At 36.7% G+C, this 20,734-nt stretch overlaps 1 protein-coding gene across 1 annotated transcript in view; it reads left to right on the top strand.

The window, feature by feature from the left end:
- The window catches only part of LOC132103286 (RNA-binding motif, single-stranded-interacting protein 3), a 130,831-nt gene extending 110,651 nt beyond the window's left edge, over window positions 1–20,180 (top strand). The window contains exons 8-14 of the mRNA XM_059508260.1: window positions 564–607; window positions 3,653–3,749; window positions 6,050–6,100; window positions 15,308–15,418; window positions 16,978–17,061; window positions 17,344–17,471; window positions 17,955–20,180. Of these exons, the coding sequence (XP_059364243.1) occupies window positions 564–607; window positions 3,653–3,749; window positions 6,050–6,100; window positions 15,308–15,418; window positions 16,978–17,061; window positions 17,344–17,471; window positions 17,955–17,958 (519 nt within the window). The 3' untranslated portion in view covers window positions 17,959–20,180. The remainder of the gene's footprint in view (window positions 1–563; window positions 608–3,652; window positions 3,750–6,049; window positions 6,101–15,307; window positions 15,419–16,977; window positions 17,062–17,343; window positions 17,472–17,954) is intronic.
- Window positions 20,181–20,734: the final 554 nt, after the last annotated feature.

The following is a 20,734-nucleotide window of genomic DNA, read 5'->3' as shown; positions in this document are numbered from 1 at the left end:
AGAACGTGATCGCCCGTTATGGGGAGCTGGCAGCCGGCATTACTTTGGCTGCACTCTCTCATGAAGGCGTATTTCAATATGCAACCTCAGGGGTCCACATTAACTAGATAGAGTGTCCAGTCACATGTAGGTTAGGTCAATGGTTTTCCCACCAGTCTCCAGGTTTTCTTCCCCACTGAGTAAAGCTTGGCACTTGAGAAACCTGCAGTATATGAGCGTTGTTTATCTGCTCCAGTCCAATACGGGTCTAAGCGGCCAGCATTCCCCCCTTATTCACTTAGTGTGGCTCTGTCAACATGAGCTATGCTTTCTGCAGCCTTGTAAATACCAAATAACTTTGTGCAGTATCGAATCCGAGCCTGTCTGGTATTACAGCCCAGCATTCTGAGGTAATAGATCCACAGCTACTAGTCTTGGCCATGTTCTTTTAAAGATATAAAGAGCACTTGGCCGGCCCCTATTAGATGACCCTGTTCTATTGCCAGCATAACTCAACAGACTTTATAGGATACTTGCTTCACCTGAACAATTTTTCACTCTTTGTCCTGTCTGTCTTGTTTCAGAGTGGCATGGCGCTGACCTATGATCCCACTGCAATGCAGAATGGGTAAGAGAGATTAATTTGTTGTTTTGAGTTTTCAATGCTTGTTTAAAGGATAGTTCACCCAAAAATGAAAATGTGATGTTTATCAGCTTACCCCCAGGGCATCCAAGATGTAGGTGACTTTGTTTCTTCAGTAGAACACAAATGAATATTTTTAACTCAAACCATTGCAGTCTGTCAGTCATATAATGGAAGTGAATGGAAATCACGGCTTTGAGAGTCAAAACATACACAAACAAAACCAAATTATACTCTGCGGCTCGTGACGATACACTGATGTGTAAAGACACAAAACAATCCATCTGTGCAAGAAACTGAACAGTATTTATATCGTTTTTTTATCTCACCACAATGTCCAAACTATTTTTTAGATTGTACTAATTGAGATTGTAGATAGTGTCAGTGGTCTATTTGAGAGATGGTTAAGTGTTTTAGAAAGTTTGTTATAATTTTTATTTTCTGAAATACAGTAATATTGTAAAATATTACCATTTAAAACAGTTTTCTATTTTGATATACTTTATCTAATATGCTGATTTGGTGCACAACAAACAGTTAAATAATTCTAGGATACACGATTGTTTGAATTGAAAGTTCAAAAGATCATCATTGTCATCAAAATCTGTAATGTCAATGTGAGTGTCAGTGTAGTCAAAAATCTCACTTTTCACTTTTAATGTAAAACTTAAATTCTATTGGAAGTGTGTAGAGATGCATATATAAAAATACATACAATATATCACTTCCCACTCCAAGTATATCTTAGTAAAATTATTTCAATTTGAAATTTATTTAAAGGGTTAGTTCACCCCAAAATGAAAATTATGTCATTAATTACTCACCCTTATGTCGTTCCAAAGACGTAAGACCTTCGTTCATCTTCAGAACACAAATTAAGATATTTTTGATGAAATCAGAGAGCTATCTGACCCTCCACAGACATCGGTAAAACAGTATCGCGGTACCCCAGATCGGTAAAACAGTCCACGTGACATCAGTGGCTAAACTTGCAATGCTACGAGAATACTTTTTTTGCGCAAAGAAAATAAAAATTAACATAATTTACTCAACCATTTTCCTCCCCCAAGTTAAGTCTTCAACCATTTTAGAGAGTATTACAATGCATACACACGCATTGCCCGAATCGTAAACAACGCTGATTACCTTCATGCGCACGTTTCAGTTGCGTTGCTGTCTATGGAGGGTCAAATAGCTCTCTGATTTCATCAAAAATATCTTAATTTGTGTTCCGAAGATGAACAGAGGTCTTACGGGTTTGGAATGACTTGAGGGTTTATTTTTGTTCATTTATTAGCATAAGCAAACATTTCACAGCAAAAAAATAAATAAATAAATAAAAAAGGTGGACATTTTGGGAACTGTAACTTTAAAAAAAGTCCTTCTACTTCCTGAAGTATATGAATTATCCACCAGAGGGCAGAATACATGTGGTACATCATATACAATGGCTTTTTTTTTTTTCTCAGGAAGTTACTGATTGTGTTAATGAGACATATGGCTTTAAAGGGTCAATTAGTTTAGCCACCAAGACATCCTTGACTACCCAGCAGGTTCATGCAGGTTTAATCTGGTCTATTCAGCAGGGTTAACAACATCTGAGGTGCAGTGAGTTATACTGAACTCTTCAGAGCTGTCTTGCACACTGTCACACACATACACACACAAATACTGTCATAATCAGTCTGCCATAATCAAATTGTGCCATTGTTGCACCGAAGAGTGTAAGTGTTTCATCAGGTGCTGGTTTCAGGCCAGGAAGATGGGTACTGGACTAGGGTAAATAAGACCCTTTCTATCTGTCCGCTCCGGTGAACGGAAGGCCTAGGGCTCTGTCTCTGATCCGGCACTCTGGGGAAACAGTCATCATCGTACCTTAGTTACCAGCTCTGGCTCCTTTTGCAGCCCTGACTCAGCACTTGCTGTCTGTGGGAAAGGGAATGAAATAAGGGAAAAAGAGCCAGATGCTTTATTTGTTTCCATTCTCCTTTCCATCACTCCTATCACATTAGTATATATATATATATATATATATATATATATATATATATATATATATATATATATATATATATATATATATATAGTGAGTTCATATAGTCTTCTTAACTGTTTAATGGTGTATGCTGTCTCAGTGTCAACAGGCTGAAGCTAATAGCTGGCCCGGCATAAATAACAGCATAGTGCAAGGCTAAAAAAGGACTGCACACTAATGTTTTAACCCTGCTTCAAAGATCGTGTTTCCTTCTTCCTGTACATGCTCTCACTCAGGTCGTCTTGTGTGACTGGGACATAAGGGAGCATGAGATCTCTGGGGCAGCCAGCTTTTCTCTCCCCATGCTCTATTTCTCAGCTGCCAGACAGGCCGATCAATAAAGCCTAGCAACAGAGCTTGCAGATGAAACATGTCCGCAGTAGGTACACAATGATAAATAAAGTCCTGCCCGAGAACTGTAGCTATTGGAAAATGCTGTTGCTCGGGTAACACTGAGAAGTCAACAAATCAACTGTTGTGACACGAGCCTGTGAAGATAAACACACAAACATATAAAAGATTTCGATTTCAAATAAATGCTGTTCTATGAAGCAAGAAATCCTGGAAAATAAAATCATGCTTTCCACAACAAATATTCAGCAGCACAAATGTTTTCAGCAATGATGATGACAAGAAATGTTTAATGAGCAGCAAATCAGCATAGAATGATTTCTGAAGGATCGTGTGACACTGAAGACTGGAGTAATGATGCAGGAAATTCAGCTTTGCCATCACAGAAATAAATTACATTTTAAAAGAAATGATTGAATTATGGTATATTTTTATAAACTTTAAAGTATTAAGTGTACTGTTAATGTGACATGTACAAACTTCATATTCAGTTTAAATTGTTTGTGTAGCACATTTCACGAAAATGTGCTGTTGTTACATGTTTGTTTTTTTCCCTCTGTAGCTACTGTAATTTTCCGCTCTCAATGTTGTAACACTCTTGTTTTATACGAACAGAACTAACAGTGTTTTCGTGTATCTTACAGGTTCTACTCCTCACCATACAGCATCTCCACAAACCGCATGATCGCTCAAACGTCAATCACTCCATTCATCGCAGCCTCTCCTGTCTCCACATATCAGGTATGATCACAGCATATACACAGCAGTCAGAACAAACACACGCTGCAGGCAAACAAACTCACACATTTACATCTACACACTAGCCCTTAGAAACATTTGGACACTTAAGATGTCATACTTAAAATATGCATTTGTTCTAAAGAACGATAGCACAGTTCTTCAAGCAAAACATTTCACAAAAAAAATGGTGTGTTAAATAAATTTTACACTTTCTTGTTAAAAATAATAACAATATATCTAAGAAGAGTGTAATTCATTCTGAGAAGAGGTTTAGCACCAATTCTTTGCAGATATTTTATATCTAATGCAATGACATTCAGGCATTTTTAAGAGAAATTTGAGTGTCTAAATGTTTTGGAGCCACTCTATACAAACACAATGCAATCTGGGTCACGTACATACTGTATGAGGAGAGCACGTGGAGGTATAGCATGTTTTCTGCCTCTCTCTGTGTTTGCTCTCACGTTAGCAATGCTTATTAAAGCTGTTCTCCAGCTCTGCAGTCACACGGAGTGAGCAAACAGTGATTTTGAGCATCCTTAATTGATTTGGCTTAGGCTAAACTAAACAAAACATTGCTGAGCGTAGAGAATTGCTAAGCCCTTTAGATCATGTACCTCTCGTCCTCAAACATGCCTTACACACACATATGCGATCACAAGTGCACATATACAAACCAAGTCTTAGTTTACACTCCCAGCCGCACGTTTGTTATGATACATTCTGCACGCTACCAAGTTTATCTCTTAATCAGATTTCGTGATATCATGTGTTAAAGTGCCTCGCTGGCCAGCAAATTAATTTTAAATTACAAACTGTGCTGAACCCACCAAAACGAGTTCAAAGCCAAGCACTGCACAAGAAATCAATGCACTGCTACCTTTATTTCTCCCCTAGTCTCCCCTGGAACTTCGAGAATGGAAAAAGAGACAACTGTTTTCCTCTCCAGTGAAAGGACAGAGAGAAGGAGAGAAAGAGGGAGAGCAGAGTGAGAGCATGAATCTTTTAACAGTCGGCGAGAGAGAGAGAAGGTGTGTGCTTACACATCTTAGTGGACTTAGTGTGTTTAGAGAGAGAGAGAGAGAGAGAGAGAGAGAGAGAAGCACGAGGTGGATCACAGTGATGAACAAATCCCAAAGGCTTTTCTTCCTAGAACAACATAAAAGGACACCGCATATAAATTTAGACACCTACAACCGTTCAAACACACATTCACGAAAATAAATGCATACTTCCATCCTCTCAGACAGGAAGTGGCCAGTTATTCTCAGTCCGTGTGGCATAAAAATAAAAAGGGTTACAGTGTTATTTTAGTGTTTTTTTGTTAAAGTTTTAGTAATTTTGTTGTGCATGTTTTTCATTTTTATTATCATTTGTATTCATTTCAGTATTAGTTATTCACATCTGTTTTGTGTATAAAATAATGCTCAAAAATATCATAATTAATTTAGCATTATTTTTAGTCTTTTTTATAGATATATATTTTCAGTTTTTATTTTGATTTTAGTTACTTGGTTGTATGGGTTTGGCATTTTACCAGTTTTTTTTTTTTTATATATATGTTTTACATTTTTTAATATAGTTTTTATTCATTTTTATTACAGTTTTTGTTTTATTTATTTTAGTCCCTTTAGTGTGTGGTATAAAAATAATACTCAAGCATATCAGTCTTATTTTAGTTGCATTTTTTTGTATCTTTGTATTATTATTTTTATCATTTGTTTTATTTTATTTCTTTATTTTTTATTTTATTAGGTTTTTGTAATTTTGTTGTGGTTTGACATTTTTATTAGCATTTAGTCATTTTAATGTCTCTAGTTGTTATTATGTTTTATATCAGTTTTAGTTTTATTTATTTTAGTACATCAAGTAAATAAAAAAAAAAACAGAGAGAGAGAGAGAAATGTTGCCTTGCCAGCCGAAATAAAAGTTGTATTTTATTTTTAGTAAATGTTTATTTTTATTGCAGGTAACAACTATTATTTTTATAGTTTTAGTTAATTATAGTAACCCTGTCCTAAATGTAGTAAATGTTGCTGTGAGAATTACTCTGGCAGCGAGATGAAAGGAGAGATTTTTCGGGGTCAAAGTCGGCCTTAGATGATGAAATTGCTGCCGCAGTACCGTAATTAGGAGGCAATATCGCTGTGTGTAGAATTCAGATCCCTGTGTAATTATCGCACTTGTATTACTTGCTCCTGCCTTAGCTGTTCTGTGGGAATCAGGGCTTCGAGGCAGCAGGAGGAGGCGTAGGAGGGGGGTGAGGAGTGAAATTAAGAAATGCTGGTTTCCTTCTACAGGTCCAGAGTACATCGTGGATGCCTCACCAACAGTACGTTATGCAACCTACGGTAAGTGCTGCTGAGGAGGTGTTCATTTATTTTGGTGTGCGTGTGTGTGTGTGTGTGTGTGTGTGTGTGTGTGTGTGTGTGTGTGTGTGTGTGTGTGTGTGTGTGTGTGTGTGTGTGTGTGTGTGTGCGTGCGCATCAGTGGTGGACGAAGTACACAAATCAAGTACTTGAGTAAAAGTACAGATACATATAGTAAAATATTACTCCAGTAAAAGTAAAAGTACTCCTTTTTCAATTTTACTCAAGTGAAAGTACAAAAGTACTCGATTTTTTATGTACTTAAGTAAAAAAGTACTGAAATTTTATAAATAGGCTACTTAATTAAATTTTATATTCGCACATATTTTTAATAATCCTACTGCTCAAAATACCTGGGACTTTTTCCAAAATAACCACTATATGGAGTCAAGATATATTTTTGTTGTTGATATGGACTACGCTGATGAGAGTGATGTTAACTGTAGGCTTACACTGTGATGTACCTGATAGAAAACAGAGATGACCATCTGATTTTCACCAGTAAGAACAAAGTATTTTAAAGTTTGTTGTTTTACAGAACATCACAGTTAGGACTATATATATGACATGATAATAAGGCCTGAAGTTAGGAAGAACATTTTAAAGGAAAATATAATTATATTTCCATATTTTCTCGTGCAGAAAGTCATATCAGGAAATTCCTAATATGGGCAAAAGCATCCAGCTATCGCTGTATGAAAGCAGTTTTTACACAGAAAAAAAAAATGGCCAGAAACTTTTGGAAACACGAAGACTTTAAACATACGATTGCAACAATATATGGTTTTTCAAGTCATCTTCAGCAGGTGATAAATAAAGTATGAACAATGCAGTGCTAATTGACAAAAATATTTTGTAGTATATAAACAAATCATTATTATTTGTTATTGTCCAGCAGTTATAGATTTCTAAGCCAATTAAAAGTTAGAAATTTGAGAAAAATTTAAGTTGCCTTTTGTATCCACTACCAGTCAACAGTTTTTGAACAGTAAGCTTGTTAATATTTTTTAAAGAAGTCTCTTCTGTTCACTAAGTCTGCATTTATTTGATCCAAAGTACAGCAAAACAGAAAAATTTTGAAATATTTTTACTAACCTATTTATATTAACTGTTTTTTATTTGGATATATTTCAAAATGTAATTTGTTGAAATTTCAAAGCTGAATTTTAAGCATCATAACTCCAGTCAGACAATCCTTCAGAAATAATAAAAAATAAGGTTTCTTTGGTGAATAGAAAGTTCAGAAGAACAGCATTTATTTTGAAATAGAAATCTGGAATAATCTGAAATAGAAAATTATGTCTTTATCATCACTTTTGATCAATTTAAAGTGAAGTGACGTGACATACAGCCAAGTATGGTGACCCATACTCAGAATTCGCACTCTGTATTTAACCCATCCAAAGTGCACACACACACACACACACACACCGAGAACAAACACCCGGAGCAGTGGGCATCATTTATGCTGTGGAGCAGTTGGGGGGAGCAGTTGGGGGTTCGGTGTCTTGCTCAAGAGAACCTTAGTCATGGTGTTGCCGGCCTGAGACTCAAACCCACAAAAGAGTCCTTGCTAAGTAGAAGTGCTCATTTCTATAATTTATTTTCCAAAAAACAAAAACTATATTGACTGTAAGCTTTTGAATGATATATAGTGTACAATGTTGCAAAAGCTTTTTATTTCACATAAATGCTAATTTTTGGATCCTTATATTCATCAAAGAATACTGAAAAAAAATACTCATGTTTTAAATATTGATAATCAGCAAATCAGTATATTAGAATGATTTCTGAAGGATGAGACACTAAAGACTGGAGTAATGATGCTGAAAATACAGCTTTGATCACAGGAATAAATTACATTTTAAAATACATTCAAATAGGGAAAAAAAGTTATTTTAAATATACAAATATTTCACAATATTACTGTTTTTTGCTGTACTTTGGATCAAATAAATGCAGGCTTGGTGAGCAGAAGATATTTCTTTAAAAACATAAAACATATTACTGTTCAAAAACTGTTGATTGGTAAGCTATATAGATTAAAGAAATGTTATATAGCCTACATATATAGCCTATATATATATAATTTCTGTCCCCCTCACTTCTGAAAAGATGGCTACGCCCCTGGATTTTTTCCTGCTCAAACCTTGTCTGTGGTGTAAAAACACCCCTGGCCAAACGGTGCATCTCTTACCACTTTGATAATTACTGTAGTTACCATGTTCTGAACATCACATCCTTTCTTTTCTACCCAGATGTAATCTATATATATATATAGGTGGTTGAATAAAAATATTTGGACATTATTTATAAAAATTACCTCAACTTAGCACCAGCAAGCTTGCTAGCTAGACAGTTAGCATCAGCTAACAATATTTACTTATTTTCAGTACGGTTATGAATAAACATTTATGTCTATCTACTCGTCTAGTTAAACCAAACGTTACTGTTGATAAACAATATAAAAACAGACGTCACATAGGGATGGTAGCATTTTAATAAAACTGTTAACATTACGGCAGCGGGGAATTTGAACGTGCATGAATTATTGTATTTAATCTGTGCAATTTTAATGTTTGTTTTTTTATTTATTTTGTTGTTGTTTTTTCTTCCTAAAATTGATGTGTCTGCATCGTTTGCACTCGAGCATTGGGCATCAGTGGGCTTAAATAGATCACTCTTTACAGCGGATTTAGTTCCCAAACAACTGACAATTTTGACCTTAATATGATTTTCAGTTACAATAATTAATCCAAAATTTCGACATTAGTAACTTACTTTTAGCAACATCAGACGCACGCGCGCTCACAAGATCTCCCGGTTCTTACTTCTGTAGACTCGCACTAAACGGTTCATTTGAATCAGTGAGTGGTCGACTCCAGAACAGCTGCAATCCATAGACAGTACGCTGCAATCGGATCATTCTAATTCGCAAACGAATCGTTTGGTGCGATTTGCGATCCGATTTAAGATTATTTTGAAAAGACTCAGTTCGTTCATGATGAATCAAACACCACTTCTGCGTGTCGGAGCACGTGATATATTATAGGGAGTAACGATATGTTTTATGAAATGTAGTGAAGTTAAAAGTACGATTTTATGCTTTGGAATGTAGTGAAGTAAAAGTAAAAGTTACTCAAAATAAAACTACTCCAGTAAAGTACAGATACTTGAAAAATTTACTTAAGTACAGTAACGAAGTAAAGCTACTTCGTAACTGTCCACCACTGGTGCGCATGCGTGTGTTAGGGACATGAGGAAACTGACAGATAGAGAGGAATGAGGAAAGGGTGAGAGTGATTTTCTTTATCTGTGTGAAAGAGAGGATGTTCTGTGAGCTATATATAATAAAAAAATAAAAATGCTGGGGATATTTAGCCCCATTGCCCTCTTGTGGCCCAGCAAGTAAGCGCGGGGGTGGTGAAAGGGGTGTTTATACTGTATGTGTTTATATAGTTCACCCAAATATTTAACATTTTTGATCATTTACTCGCCTTGATTTTAATTCAAATCAAGTCTCTTGCTTATAGTATGTGGAACCTAAAAGGTGAAATGTAAGAATATACAGTATGTAAGAATGAATGAGGATGGGCATGTCAGGATCCAAAACGACAAAACAGCATAATAAAAGTGTTTCACCCAACTCATGCACTATTTTGCAAGTGTTTTTTACACTAACAGGCATACTTTAATTTGTTATTCACTGAAAATGTCTGTTTTCTGCCTCATGTAGTGATGTCCATGAGACAAATTAGTTTGAAGATGTGCTTAAAGTGAATAACGCGTTACAATTTGGTCTTTTCCTCAAATAAAAGGAACCTTGTATGACTTCAGAAGACGATATAGAGCATTATTAATATGAACCAGGGGTTTTCAAATTTTTTTATGCCACAGAAACCCCAATTATGCTGATCCCCTTTCGAGGGACCCCTTTATATCCCTAAAATATAAAGGCATCTATATATTTTCAGCATTTACACTGTTAAAAATACAAATATCATATGGAAAATATTTTCTATTTTATATCTTCATATATACACACGCACATATTTTTTTCTGTTATTATTATAATTTTTTCTTCAAACTTTTCTACACACCTCCTAGCATATTCTTTTAAAGCCTCTGACCACTTTTATGAAACTGTTATGGTACTCTTTGTAGCTCGTTCGCTCACATTGTTTTATGGCAGAAAAGAATTTATAGGGATTTGGAAACACATGTGGATGAGCAAATGATGACAGAATTGTCATTTTTGGGTGAACTGGCCCTTTTAGGGCAAGCAACTCAAGGATCTATTCCTCCAGTCAGTCTGCATTCTGGATCAGATAAATAGTCCCTTGTCTGAGCTCCATCAACATAACTTTGTCAACCTGGAGACAATTTTTTTTTCTTGTTCTCTGTCTTACTGCACAAATACACAGGTACAAACTACCTCTCTTGTGTTCTTTCCCTTAACTCTTGTATAAGAAGGCAACCCCTTGGCTGAGGTCTGCCCACCGTCTCTTTGGCTCCCACCTGAACTTGGATTTAGTGTGAGCCAGAGGTCTGCATTCCACTGTGAAAATGGCCAAAGGTAGTCTGGGATCAGGGCTTTTTCTTTGGCAGGGCCTGAAAAAAGTCTTCAGTCAGCTGTTTCCAGATCCGCACCAGGCAGACGCAGGGCTTTATGTGATCCTGAGCAATTCGAGAAGTGAAACAGGGTTATAGAAAAGGAGGCAGATGTCTGTCTGACTAGATAGTAATATTTCCGACTTCTTATGTGAGTGTGAGTGTGTGTGTGTGTATGTCTATGTGTGCATGTGTAGTCGGATGGGAGGTTTGATGATCATGATTGTGTAAATGTGTTTGTAACCAAACCCTCATATCTAATGATCTGGCAACCCATCAAAAAAGACCTCAGCTGCCATAGAGAGAGAGAGAGAGAGAGATGCAGTGGGAGTCTGTGAGCTGATCTCTGCCTAATTAGAAAATCCTGGAAAGAAAACAAAGGCGGGAGAAATCATGTTCTTTTCTTTCTTTTTGTGGGTCCTGTGAAGAGAGAAGGCAAGCAATTAAAAGTGGCTGAGAAAGGGAAGCATTGTTATTGGAGAACACCACTGAATTTGGCACCTTTTTACCGTGGAGACACGTGACCATAGCGATCGGAGCCGGTGATGAGGGTTTAAGCAGATCAGCAGACAATGGAAGTGCTCTGAGCTCCTACTCCGCAGTGCAGTGTGTGTGTGTGTGTGTGTGTGTGTGTATGTGTTTTAGTGTCTCTTAAGTGCACCTGCTGTTGTGACCTGCTGATTATTTTGGCCATATAGCTGAGTTCTGCATTACTATCCTAGCCAGATGATTGCTGTGTGTGTGTGTGTGTGCGCGTGTGCGTGCGTGTGTGTGTGTGTGTTTGTGTGTGTGCGTGTGTGCGTGCGTGTGTGTGTGTGTGTGTGTTGGCTCATTTGTGTCCTTATAAGGGTTGAGTAAAATTCTGAAATTAGGAATTGGTCTCCTTTTAAAACACAAATGTAAATTTGAATTGAATTGACCATGAACCCGAGGATGCAGAATTGGAATTTAAATTGGAATGACAAGAGGAATTTACTGGTATGCAATTCAAAAGAAGTTCAACAAAGTCACGTAACAAAAGAGTTTCATTAGTTCAGCTTGGCAACAAAATGGCCAAGAACAGATCACTTTTCAGCCTGCTTCATGTAGTTTTGCTCAGACTTCAGGGAAATTAATAAATACTAAAGTAAGTTAATTTCCCATTTTATTATCGGCTATTAGATAATATAGTGTGTGTATATATATATATATATATATATATATATATATATATATATATATATATTATATTATATTATATTATATTATATTATATTATATTATATTATTTTTGTGAAAACATTCGGTTTAATACTGTAACTCTAAAATCTTCCTTCTGCAGCCAGTAATTTAGTTTTCAAATGCATTTTACATTCTGAGATGTTGGTTGATTTGTGTTTGTTTTTTATCTGCATTTATTTTATGTTGTACTGGATAACATGACAAAAAAATACTGATTCTTTGCTATTTATTTCTATTTTTGCAGTATTGCAAAATTATCAACAGTATCTTGACCAATCAGCTTTACAACATGCGGGTCAACCAGTATTAACTAATTAACCAATATTGAAATTCTTGAATGTGTAAGCTAGTTTTTTCAGCAGGGTAGCTTCACAGATGTTGTCAGCAGGGCACACAGACACCAACCAACAAGCACACACTTACCCACAATGCACCACCCAGAGGGCCATCACTCAACTGTACCTGTTCCTTTCCATCTTAACGCAGAGAAGAATCCCCAGCCACCCTAACCAAATCACATCCTGGAAATGAACATTAATGAATCAAGGCCACAGTGCATTACAGCAAAGCCGCTTAAAGTGGAACCGCCATGCCAGAGGAGAGAAAAGAAATGAAACGCTTCTCTAAGCCCCTACTAGTCACGGCCATTTGCAGAAACAAAGAAGCCCATGTTTGAGTAAAGATTTGAGTTTATCACAGCCCAAGAATGCTCTGTTGGGATTGGCGGGGTGTTGTGTGTGTGCGTGAGAAAGACAAAAATGCATGGTATATGTTTTTCTTAAGTGTGTTTAAATGGTGGGAATTAGTGGTTATGCCTTGGCACATTTTGTTTAAGATTAATATCAAACATCCTCCCTGGCAGCCTGCTTTTTATAAAGCACCAGTACCTGGGAGAGACAAAAAGATTGACTTCCTTTTCCTTTCTCTATTTTAGACGTCTTGGATAAAAAAACACTCCTTCCTCTGATGTCATGGGAGATTTCTGCTCATCTAGTTTACATCGGAAATCTCTGGCTTTAAACGGCAGCCACAAACGTTTTGGCTGCCAGAATTCGAAACCATCAGCTTAGATGAATGTGTATTTGGTCTGAGGTTGGAATTGAGTTTACAGGCTGTTGTCTGAAGAGGGAAATCTCATTGGCTGTCTCAGAAATCCCTCTCAGAATGTCACTCACTTTCCGAATACTTCCCCTCAGGGAAATGAAGGAAAAACACACACGTACGCACAAGCGCGGCTTTAATCATCTGTCTAAGTCTCACACTGATACGGCTGTAAATTAGAGTGGAGAATTATTCAGCATGGATTTCTTTTTTCCTTCGCTCATTATGAAAGCTTGTTGTGGGGCGGGGGAACTGTTAGCTCAAGGCTCTCGCGTCTGAAAGCTGAGCGTGGCGGCTCAACGGTTTACCTCTGAAAGCATGAATAGAGACAGAGCGCATCTGACACCAAGTGCCTGTACAGTTTATTCTTCAAGCGCATGCAAGCACCAAGATGTGCTAGCTGAGAGAAAGACTGAAGCTCGCATGTTTGTGAGTGTGTGTGAAGGCTTTTTTTTTACTGTTGGTGCACAGAAAGAGAATATCTCTTTCAGAGCTCTTCAGAAACTGGTACATTTTCCCTGGAGCCGTTTTGTGCTAGGAAGGACAAAATATCCAGAGTTCCCATGCAATACTTGCATATCATCGTATCGTACATTTGTGTTTGAATAAAACCCAATGATCATGTTCTCCAGCATGATTTATGATGATCCAAAGAGCATATTTTCTTCAGTAAGAAGCAAGAATATCTGACCAGTGTACAAAGGCGATCACATGATCAGTGTCACAAATTGATTATTTGATTGGCCACTAATCAAATAAGCCAATTTGTGACACTGATCATGTGAACTCCTTTGTACAAGCTGGTCGGATATTCTTGCTGGGAAATAATGCAGAAACCTATTATAAATTACTTATTTATGTGGCATCAATGTCACTTCATTAAACTACTTATTTCCAATGTTTAATTGGATTTTGAGTGTCAGAATAAATGCACTTAGTCAGGAGTCACAACACAAGTGTCACATGCTTGAAAGCTGATGCTCTTCTCCAGCTGAAAAAAAATCTGAAGACATATTCTGATTGTCATGACAACGATGAGACGCAGAGGGAGAAGAAGGGCTGTATAGAGGTGTGAGACACTGAAGTGCCAATTGGAAGACGAATAGAATTTCAAGATTTAAGTGTTTTAAGAGAGTAATCAGACATTTAGTCATAAATACAGTATATACTTCTGCCTAGAAAAGAATAAATAGAACATCATGAATTTTATTCACGTATTGATAGAACAAAATCTAAATCAGATAATGACCATAGATAGCTTGAAAGTTTGAAAAGCAACTGTAACTGGCCATTTGCAACCCATTTTACTTGCACAATGTGGCATGTTTCCAGGTTAAACAGTATATTGAATGGGGAATAATATAGGGTGGAACCTGATTATATTATTGACCGATGGTGAAAAGGTGGTGTTACATACTGTCCCAGAATAAAGCCTTAGTGTTTGTTAAAACCATACTTAAAAACATTTGGCTGCTGGTTTACATTCTTAAACTGTCCACTTGGCTTAAGTAGTGAAAGTTATTGCTGTATACTCCATTCATAAGTCTCTTATGTTCATCGAGGCTGCATCTATATGTTCAAAAATACCGTAAAAGCAGTAATACTGTGAAATATTATTACAATTTGAAATAACTGTTTTCTATTTGAATGTATTTTCATATGGTCCTGTGATTGCACAGTTCAACATCACTCCAGTCTGCAGCATCACATGCTCCTTTACCAATCATTTAAAATACCAATTTGCTGCTTAAGAAACATTTCTTACATTTCTAACGAGCGTGTGCTTACATCTCTGGCCTAGTTCTGTGAAAGCGGTCATGTGACGGCATCAGATGATAGCTCAGGTCAGCGGTTGCAAATTGCAGACGTCTCTCTCTATTTAGTCTGTTCCTCACATGTGTTAGCACTCTCATCCCAGCATGCCTGAAACCTAAACACACCCGTGGTATGGAGCAGCTCTGCTGTTAAGTGAGCAATGCATCATGTCTGCAGAACTATGCATGGCTTGCATTTGGATCGCATTATTTCACTTGTTGAAGTGGAACAGCTCATGTCTGGCCCTCATAATAGGGCCCAGCTGCGGCTGTACGGGCCAATGGATGAGTGAAAGAAGGAGAGAGTTTTGAATGCATGATCAGCCCATTGACTCTAATGAAGTCGTCCAGTTGAATTGTTGGATGGTAGCTCATTTCCTCTCCCATGCTTCACGCAGTTTGACATGTTATAATGTGTGTTTGTGTTTGTACATGTGTGTAGGGTGCTGTGATAACGCCAGCCATGGACCACACCATCTCCATGCAGCCAGCTAACATGATGGGACCCCTCACCCAGCAGATGAACCACCTGTCCATGGGCACCACTGGCACTGTGAGTGTGTCCGCTGCCTTCATCGTAAGGCCTCTTCACCTTCTGCTGGTCTGAATCGCGAAGGAGCTGAGGAACAAAGTTAAATGCTAATTAAAATTTGGCAAACTATTATGAAAAAAAAATAACAAGGAAGTTCAACTCTACCCAGGGATGTAAAAAGTACTGGGAAATAAGTTATGAATACTCTTGTCAGTATTGAAATCAATTAAAAGTATCCAGCCAAACATACCTGAGAGAAAGTAGATAAAGTTTTTAAAAATCAAAAGGTATTTACAAAAGGAAAACTTTATTCTTAGCTTTTGAACTTAGTTGACCAATATCCTGAAACCTTTTACCTGACATTGTTAAATGTTTAACTCTGCCAAATCTATATATAAATATAGTATGTCTATATAAATAAACACATGCATGTATATATTTAATAAAAAATTTTATATATATATATATAAAATATTAATATTTATATATAATATAAATTTTAGTGGAATATACACACATCTAATCTTTTTTAATTTATATATATATATATATATATATATATATATATATATATATATATATATATATATATATATATATATATATATATATATATATATACACATTTTTGTGTATTTATATATACATAATGAATATACTCTGTACACACACACACATTTTGTAAATAAAAACTTTAATTTTGGATGTGATTAATCGTGCTTAATCATTTGACAGCACTAATATAAATAATAAAATGCCTCTAGTTTACAGACTGATCACTAAACCTGTTTGCACTCAAGCATTTATTCATTAATAACATCATTTAAGGTTTAGTCACTATTGTATAGTAGTGTAGGTTTTGACACTATTTCATGGTAATTTATGGGAAATGTACCAAAATTGATTTCATTGAGTGAAGATACAACTCGGCAAGAAAGATATACATCAATGTTTAATAAGAAGATAGATTTGTATCATTATGAGCAGTGAAATATGTACCTTATATTTTGAAGGTCTAAATGAAATTGTGAATCATTCGAAATGTGATGAGTAAAAATAAAATTATTCATTTCTAGTAGCACCTAAATTGAAGGAAAAAGCAAAAAGGATTCGACTAATAGAAGGATTGAAAATATGTTTGTTATCATTTAGTGTTCATCTCAGCATGATTCTTCATTCTGTATGAAGCCAGGGACATGATGATGGGTAAAAAATATGACATTGGAGGAATAATTATACTTCAATGCTTTGCATTCAATTAAATAAATTTTACACTCCTCCCTCTTAAAGCATTGAAATATAGTTGTTTCTTCCATCTCATATTCTTTCCATCATCAGTCAACAAAAGTTTTCTCACAAAATAGTTTCTCTGTGCAAATGTGAAAATGCATGGAAAAATAAAATCTTTTTCTCCCATGTCATATTTTTTTCTATCATGTCCCTATAGGGGCTCTGTATTTCTCTGGCGGTCACTTGTTAAAATAGCTTTTGATGTATTAGTGCCTTTGATGTAATAGGTCCATACCATGCATAGTTTTGTATGTGTGAATGAACTGTCTCTCTGTATTTATTTGTTGCAGTACATGACTGCGGCTGCTGCTCCTATGCAGGGGACCTACATTCCCCAGTACACTGCGATGCCTGCCTCAGCTGTCTCTGTAGAGGTGAGTTTCGGGCGACTGCAAATCCATTCGCCGGTCCAACTGATTAGATGAGCACTGCTAATTGAAAACCTGAAGATCGGTCACCTCGGGCCAAAATCCGCCCACAACTTCCTTAGTGCCTTTTATTTCAGCTTTACAAGGCCTGATTTCAGTGTGGAACTTTAAATTCATTCTGGTCTGAGTACCAAACACAGCCATAATGCCTCTTTTTGGAGTAGGTTAAAAGGTACTTCTGTTTCTTGCGAGGGGACATCCTGTAATTATGACATCATATCCTTCCAGGGAGTGGTGACGGAGGCTTCTCCTCAGAGCGTTCCGCCCTCATCACAAGATGCCAGCGGTCAGCAACAGCCTCTGGGTGTGGACAACACCAGCGATCACGCTCCCACCTACACTTTTCAACCCGCTAAGTGAGTATATATATATATATATATATATATACTGTATATATATGCATGACTCGGCAAGCACACAACGTTTTTGCAACATTTTACAACACTGCAATAAATAATAAATAAAATCAATAAATAAAAAAAGGCCAAAAATAACCAATTTCAGTTTTTTGAAAAATCTGGTGTTTCAAAAATGAAGTGAAAACACCAGAAAACAATCAGGCCACAGCCGTGAGGTTCCTAATATATTTCAGTATTAGCAACTTCCTAACAGTATTTTGCAACATTGAAAAAATGCAAAAATTTTTGAATAAGTATGTATAGTAACTTTTTCACAACTTAAATGTATAGCTGTTAACTGTGGCCAAGCTGAATTCATGATATGGCCTTATATTTAGCTCATTAAATTATGTTGTTATTGGGCCATCAGGAAAAAGTGATAATCCATCAGTGAATTGTATACAGTATGCTTTTCAAACTCTGACTTTCTCATTGGTTCAGATAACCAGAGGAGGAGGGGGGCGTTAAGGTGACTGCGTTGCCTTGAGACTGGGGGACTGCAATGAGGGAACATTGAAAACAGAGCGCAAGAGACAGGAACACACGTTTGTGTCTACTTTTGCACAAGCATCTAAAATAAAAACATCTACAACAAACAATTTATTTAACACCTGGCCCACACCGGAGGACCTTTGGAGAACTCACAAACAGACCAGAAACAAGAGAAATGCAGTCTGGGAGGTCGAGCCTACTGTTAATCGGCTATCCGAAAAACCTTACCTTCATGAAGTGAACGAATTCAAACAAGTACAAGTTTTCCTATTCTTTTTTTTTTTGAATGTGCAGGTAGGTTTTCAGAAACAGTGGGGTTTTCTATTAGATGAGGAAGCACGTTCTTGTAAAACAATGAGAGATGGAGCGAAAGAAGTCTTCCTCGGATTCTAAGCTACTATTACTTTTCTTTTTTTATGAGTTAGATTTTAGTTTTCTAGAGAATATAAATGTTTTTTCATCTTTGTTGCCTTAATTTCAAGAAACGTCTAAGACTTTTTCCTGTTTGAGACTAACGAATGCAGTGAAAATGATCTGTCAAAGAAAGGAGATTACCTGTATAAAGAATAGAAAGAAAGAGAGAGGTCTCCTTGAGACGTTTTAAATTATCAGTGGTGACTTTGTTTAAAAGAGAGGACAGACAAAAAAAAAATATTGTGGTCATGATGATGATTAAAGAGAGTTGCATTTTTTAGGAACAGATGAAAAAAATGTTAATCCACTGCATCATGGGAAATGCAGTTTATTGTGTAGTGCAGATCATTTTTAATGGCATTATTGTTTTTATCTGCAATATTTTTTATGAGCTTTAAGGTGGTTTTAGCCTGCTTTGCTTGTTTCATTGCGGAAAAAAAGAAAACTAAAACAGTCCAAAAAAATGGCAGTGCAAATCTAAATAGATAAGAGCTTATGGATTAAATCAAAACGAAAAAAAGCAAATGTGTGCAAAAAGCAATAGTAATAGGAAATTGTTGACAATTTCTTTAGTCTTTCTTAGCTGTGGATCAAATGCAGCCGTGGATGGCATATTTTATACCAAAGATGAAGAAACCCCCCTCAAGACAGTGGAGTGGATACATTTTTTTCATTTCTTTTTTTCTATTTGAGATTTTTTGGTGTAATCATTTGGTTTCAGAGTTATCCATTTGACCTTGACGGCCAAATTGATACTTTAGGGTTTAAACTTCCTTCCACTGTTGTAGAATCTATGTCAGTCGTTCAGTTGAGAGGCAGAAATCCACCATCACTGATGCTCATGAGTGTGACCTCTCCACCAGAGGGCGACAGAGAGCGGCTCAACCATCAATCATCTCCCGTCCCGCCTGCCCGGCTGAAAGAACTATACCTCTATCGCTGCACCTTCTCAGTCGCCGACTGATGGTCGGTCACTATTAAACACGTCGCACATCCGTTCAGTTCGAGCTTTCCCACAAAGAAGGCCGTTTTCGTAATTTCAGCTCAACAGGAATGAAACGCAGCACTCACTAGTGTGTATTTAAACTCTGTGTACAGATCACTACCTCATCGAAAGCAATTTTACCATGAGGAAACACAGGAGAATGTGTTACAGGTCATGAAACACAAGCTTTGCTTCAGGGGCACTGAGAAACATTTGCAATTAGCAGCATTAGCATAACATTTTGTTCTGAGCACTCCCATCTGTATTTGCAGTCGCATTGATCGAAATGCCTCATATTATATGCAAGGTTTCCTCAATCAACCAGATGCCATAGGAAATCTCTCATGAAAATGGCGGTCTTTACTTGAAAAACAAAGGCTCTGTCCCAAAGCCCTTGCTGGTCATGGCCACATTTTGGTGGCATAATAATAGTTAGTAATCCGTAGTTATCCTGAAATCTTAAATCGTGACACATTATGGTCACATGGATGCACACTGACCATTGCAAGACGGCGGATACACACCAACTACGCAATTTGGGACAGAGCCTAAGGTTCCCATCATTATGGGATTCGGTGGTTGCTCAGGTGCCTTGATCAAGACAGCTCGGAATTAAGGTTAGATATATCACGCATGTGACATTTTAACCTTTCGTATCTGAAATTAGCTTTCTTTTTTCGGTCTGCCTATTCCAGAGGGGGGACACTAGCAAACAGAAGAGTAGAAAGAGGGAACATTTCATAAATTAAAGGGATAGTCCATCCAAAAATAAAAAATCTGTCAAAAATGAAGAACAATGTAAACCAAACAATTTCGGTTCCCATTTACTTGCACTGTATGGACAAAAGATACAATAACAGTCAATGGGACCTGAAACTTTTTAGTTGCCAATATTCTTTAAAAGGTTCTCTTTTATATTGCGTAGAAGAAAGTAGGCCATGTTTGGAACAACATGAGTAAATTTACATTTTTGGACAGACTATCCCTTTAATATACAAACCAGGCTGCTGTCCTTTATTTACCATGCAGTTGATGTTATTTTGATGCAGTCAGATAGGAAGCACTATAATTAAAGCCTCAGCAAAGAGTTCTAATACACATGGTGAATTATGGACTGTCTATGCTACCTTCATGGTCACACGGCTCATAAATACTCCTCCTAGTTTTACAGTCGGGTAACTAGAGTTGTCGAGGTGCTCTGGGAATAAATTATCTGTCTTAAAGGGCCGGCGAGAGACATCAAGATCACTTTATTCCTTTTGAACGTCATCATGGACACTTTGGTCTTTTTCCTGTTTTCATGACCTCTATACAGCTAAGTAATGATCTC

Source organism: Carassius carassius, chromosome 24 (genome assembly GCF_963082965.1).
Source record: "Carassius carassius chromosome 24, fCarCar2.1, whole genome shotgun sequence".
NCBI classification, from domain to species: domain Eukaryota; kingdom Metazoa; phylum Chordata; class Actinopteri; order Cypriniformes; family Cyprinidae; genus Carassius; species Carassius carassius.
This window is presented reverse-complemented; position numbering and strand designations above follow the sequence as displayed.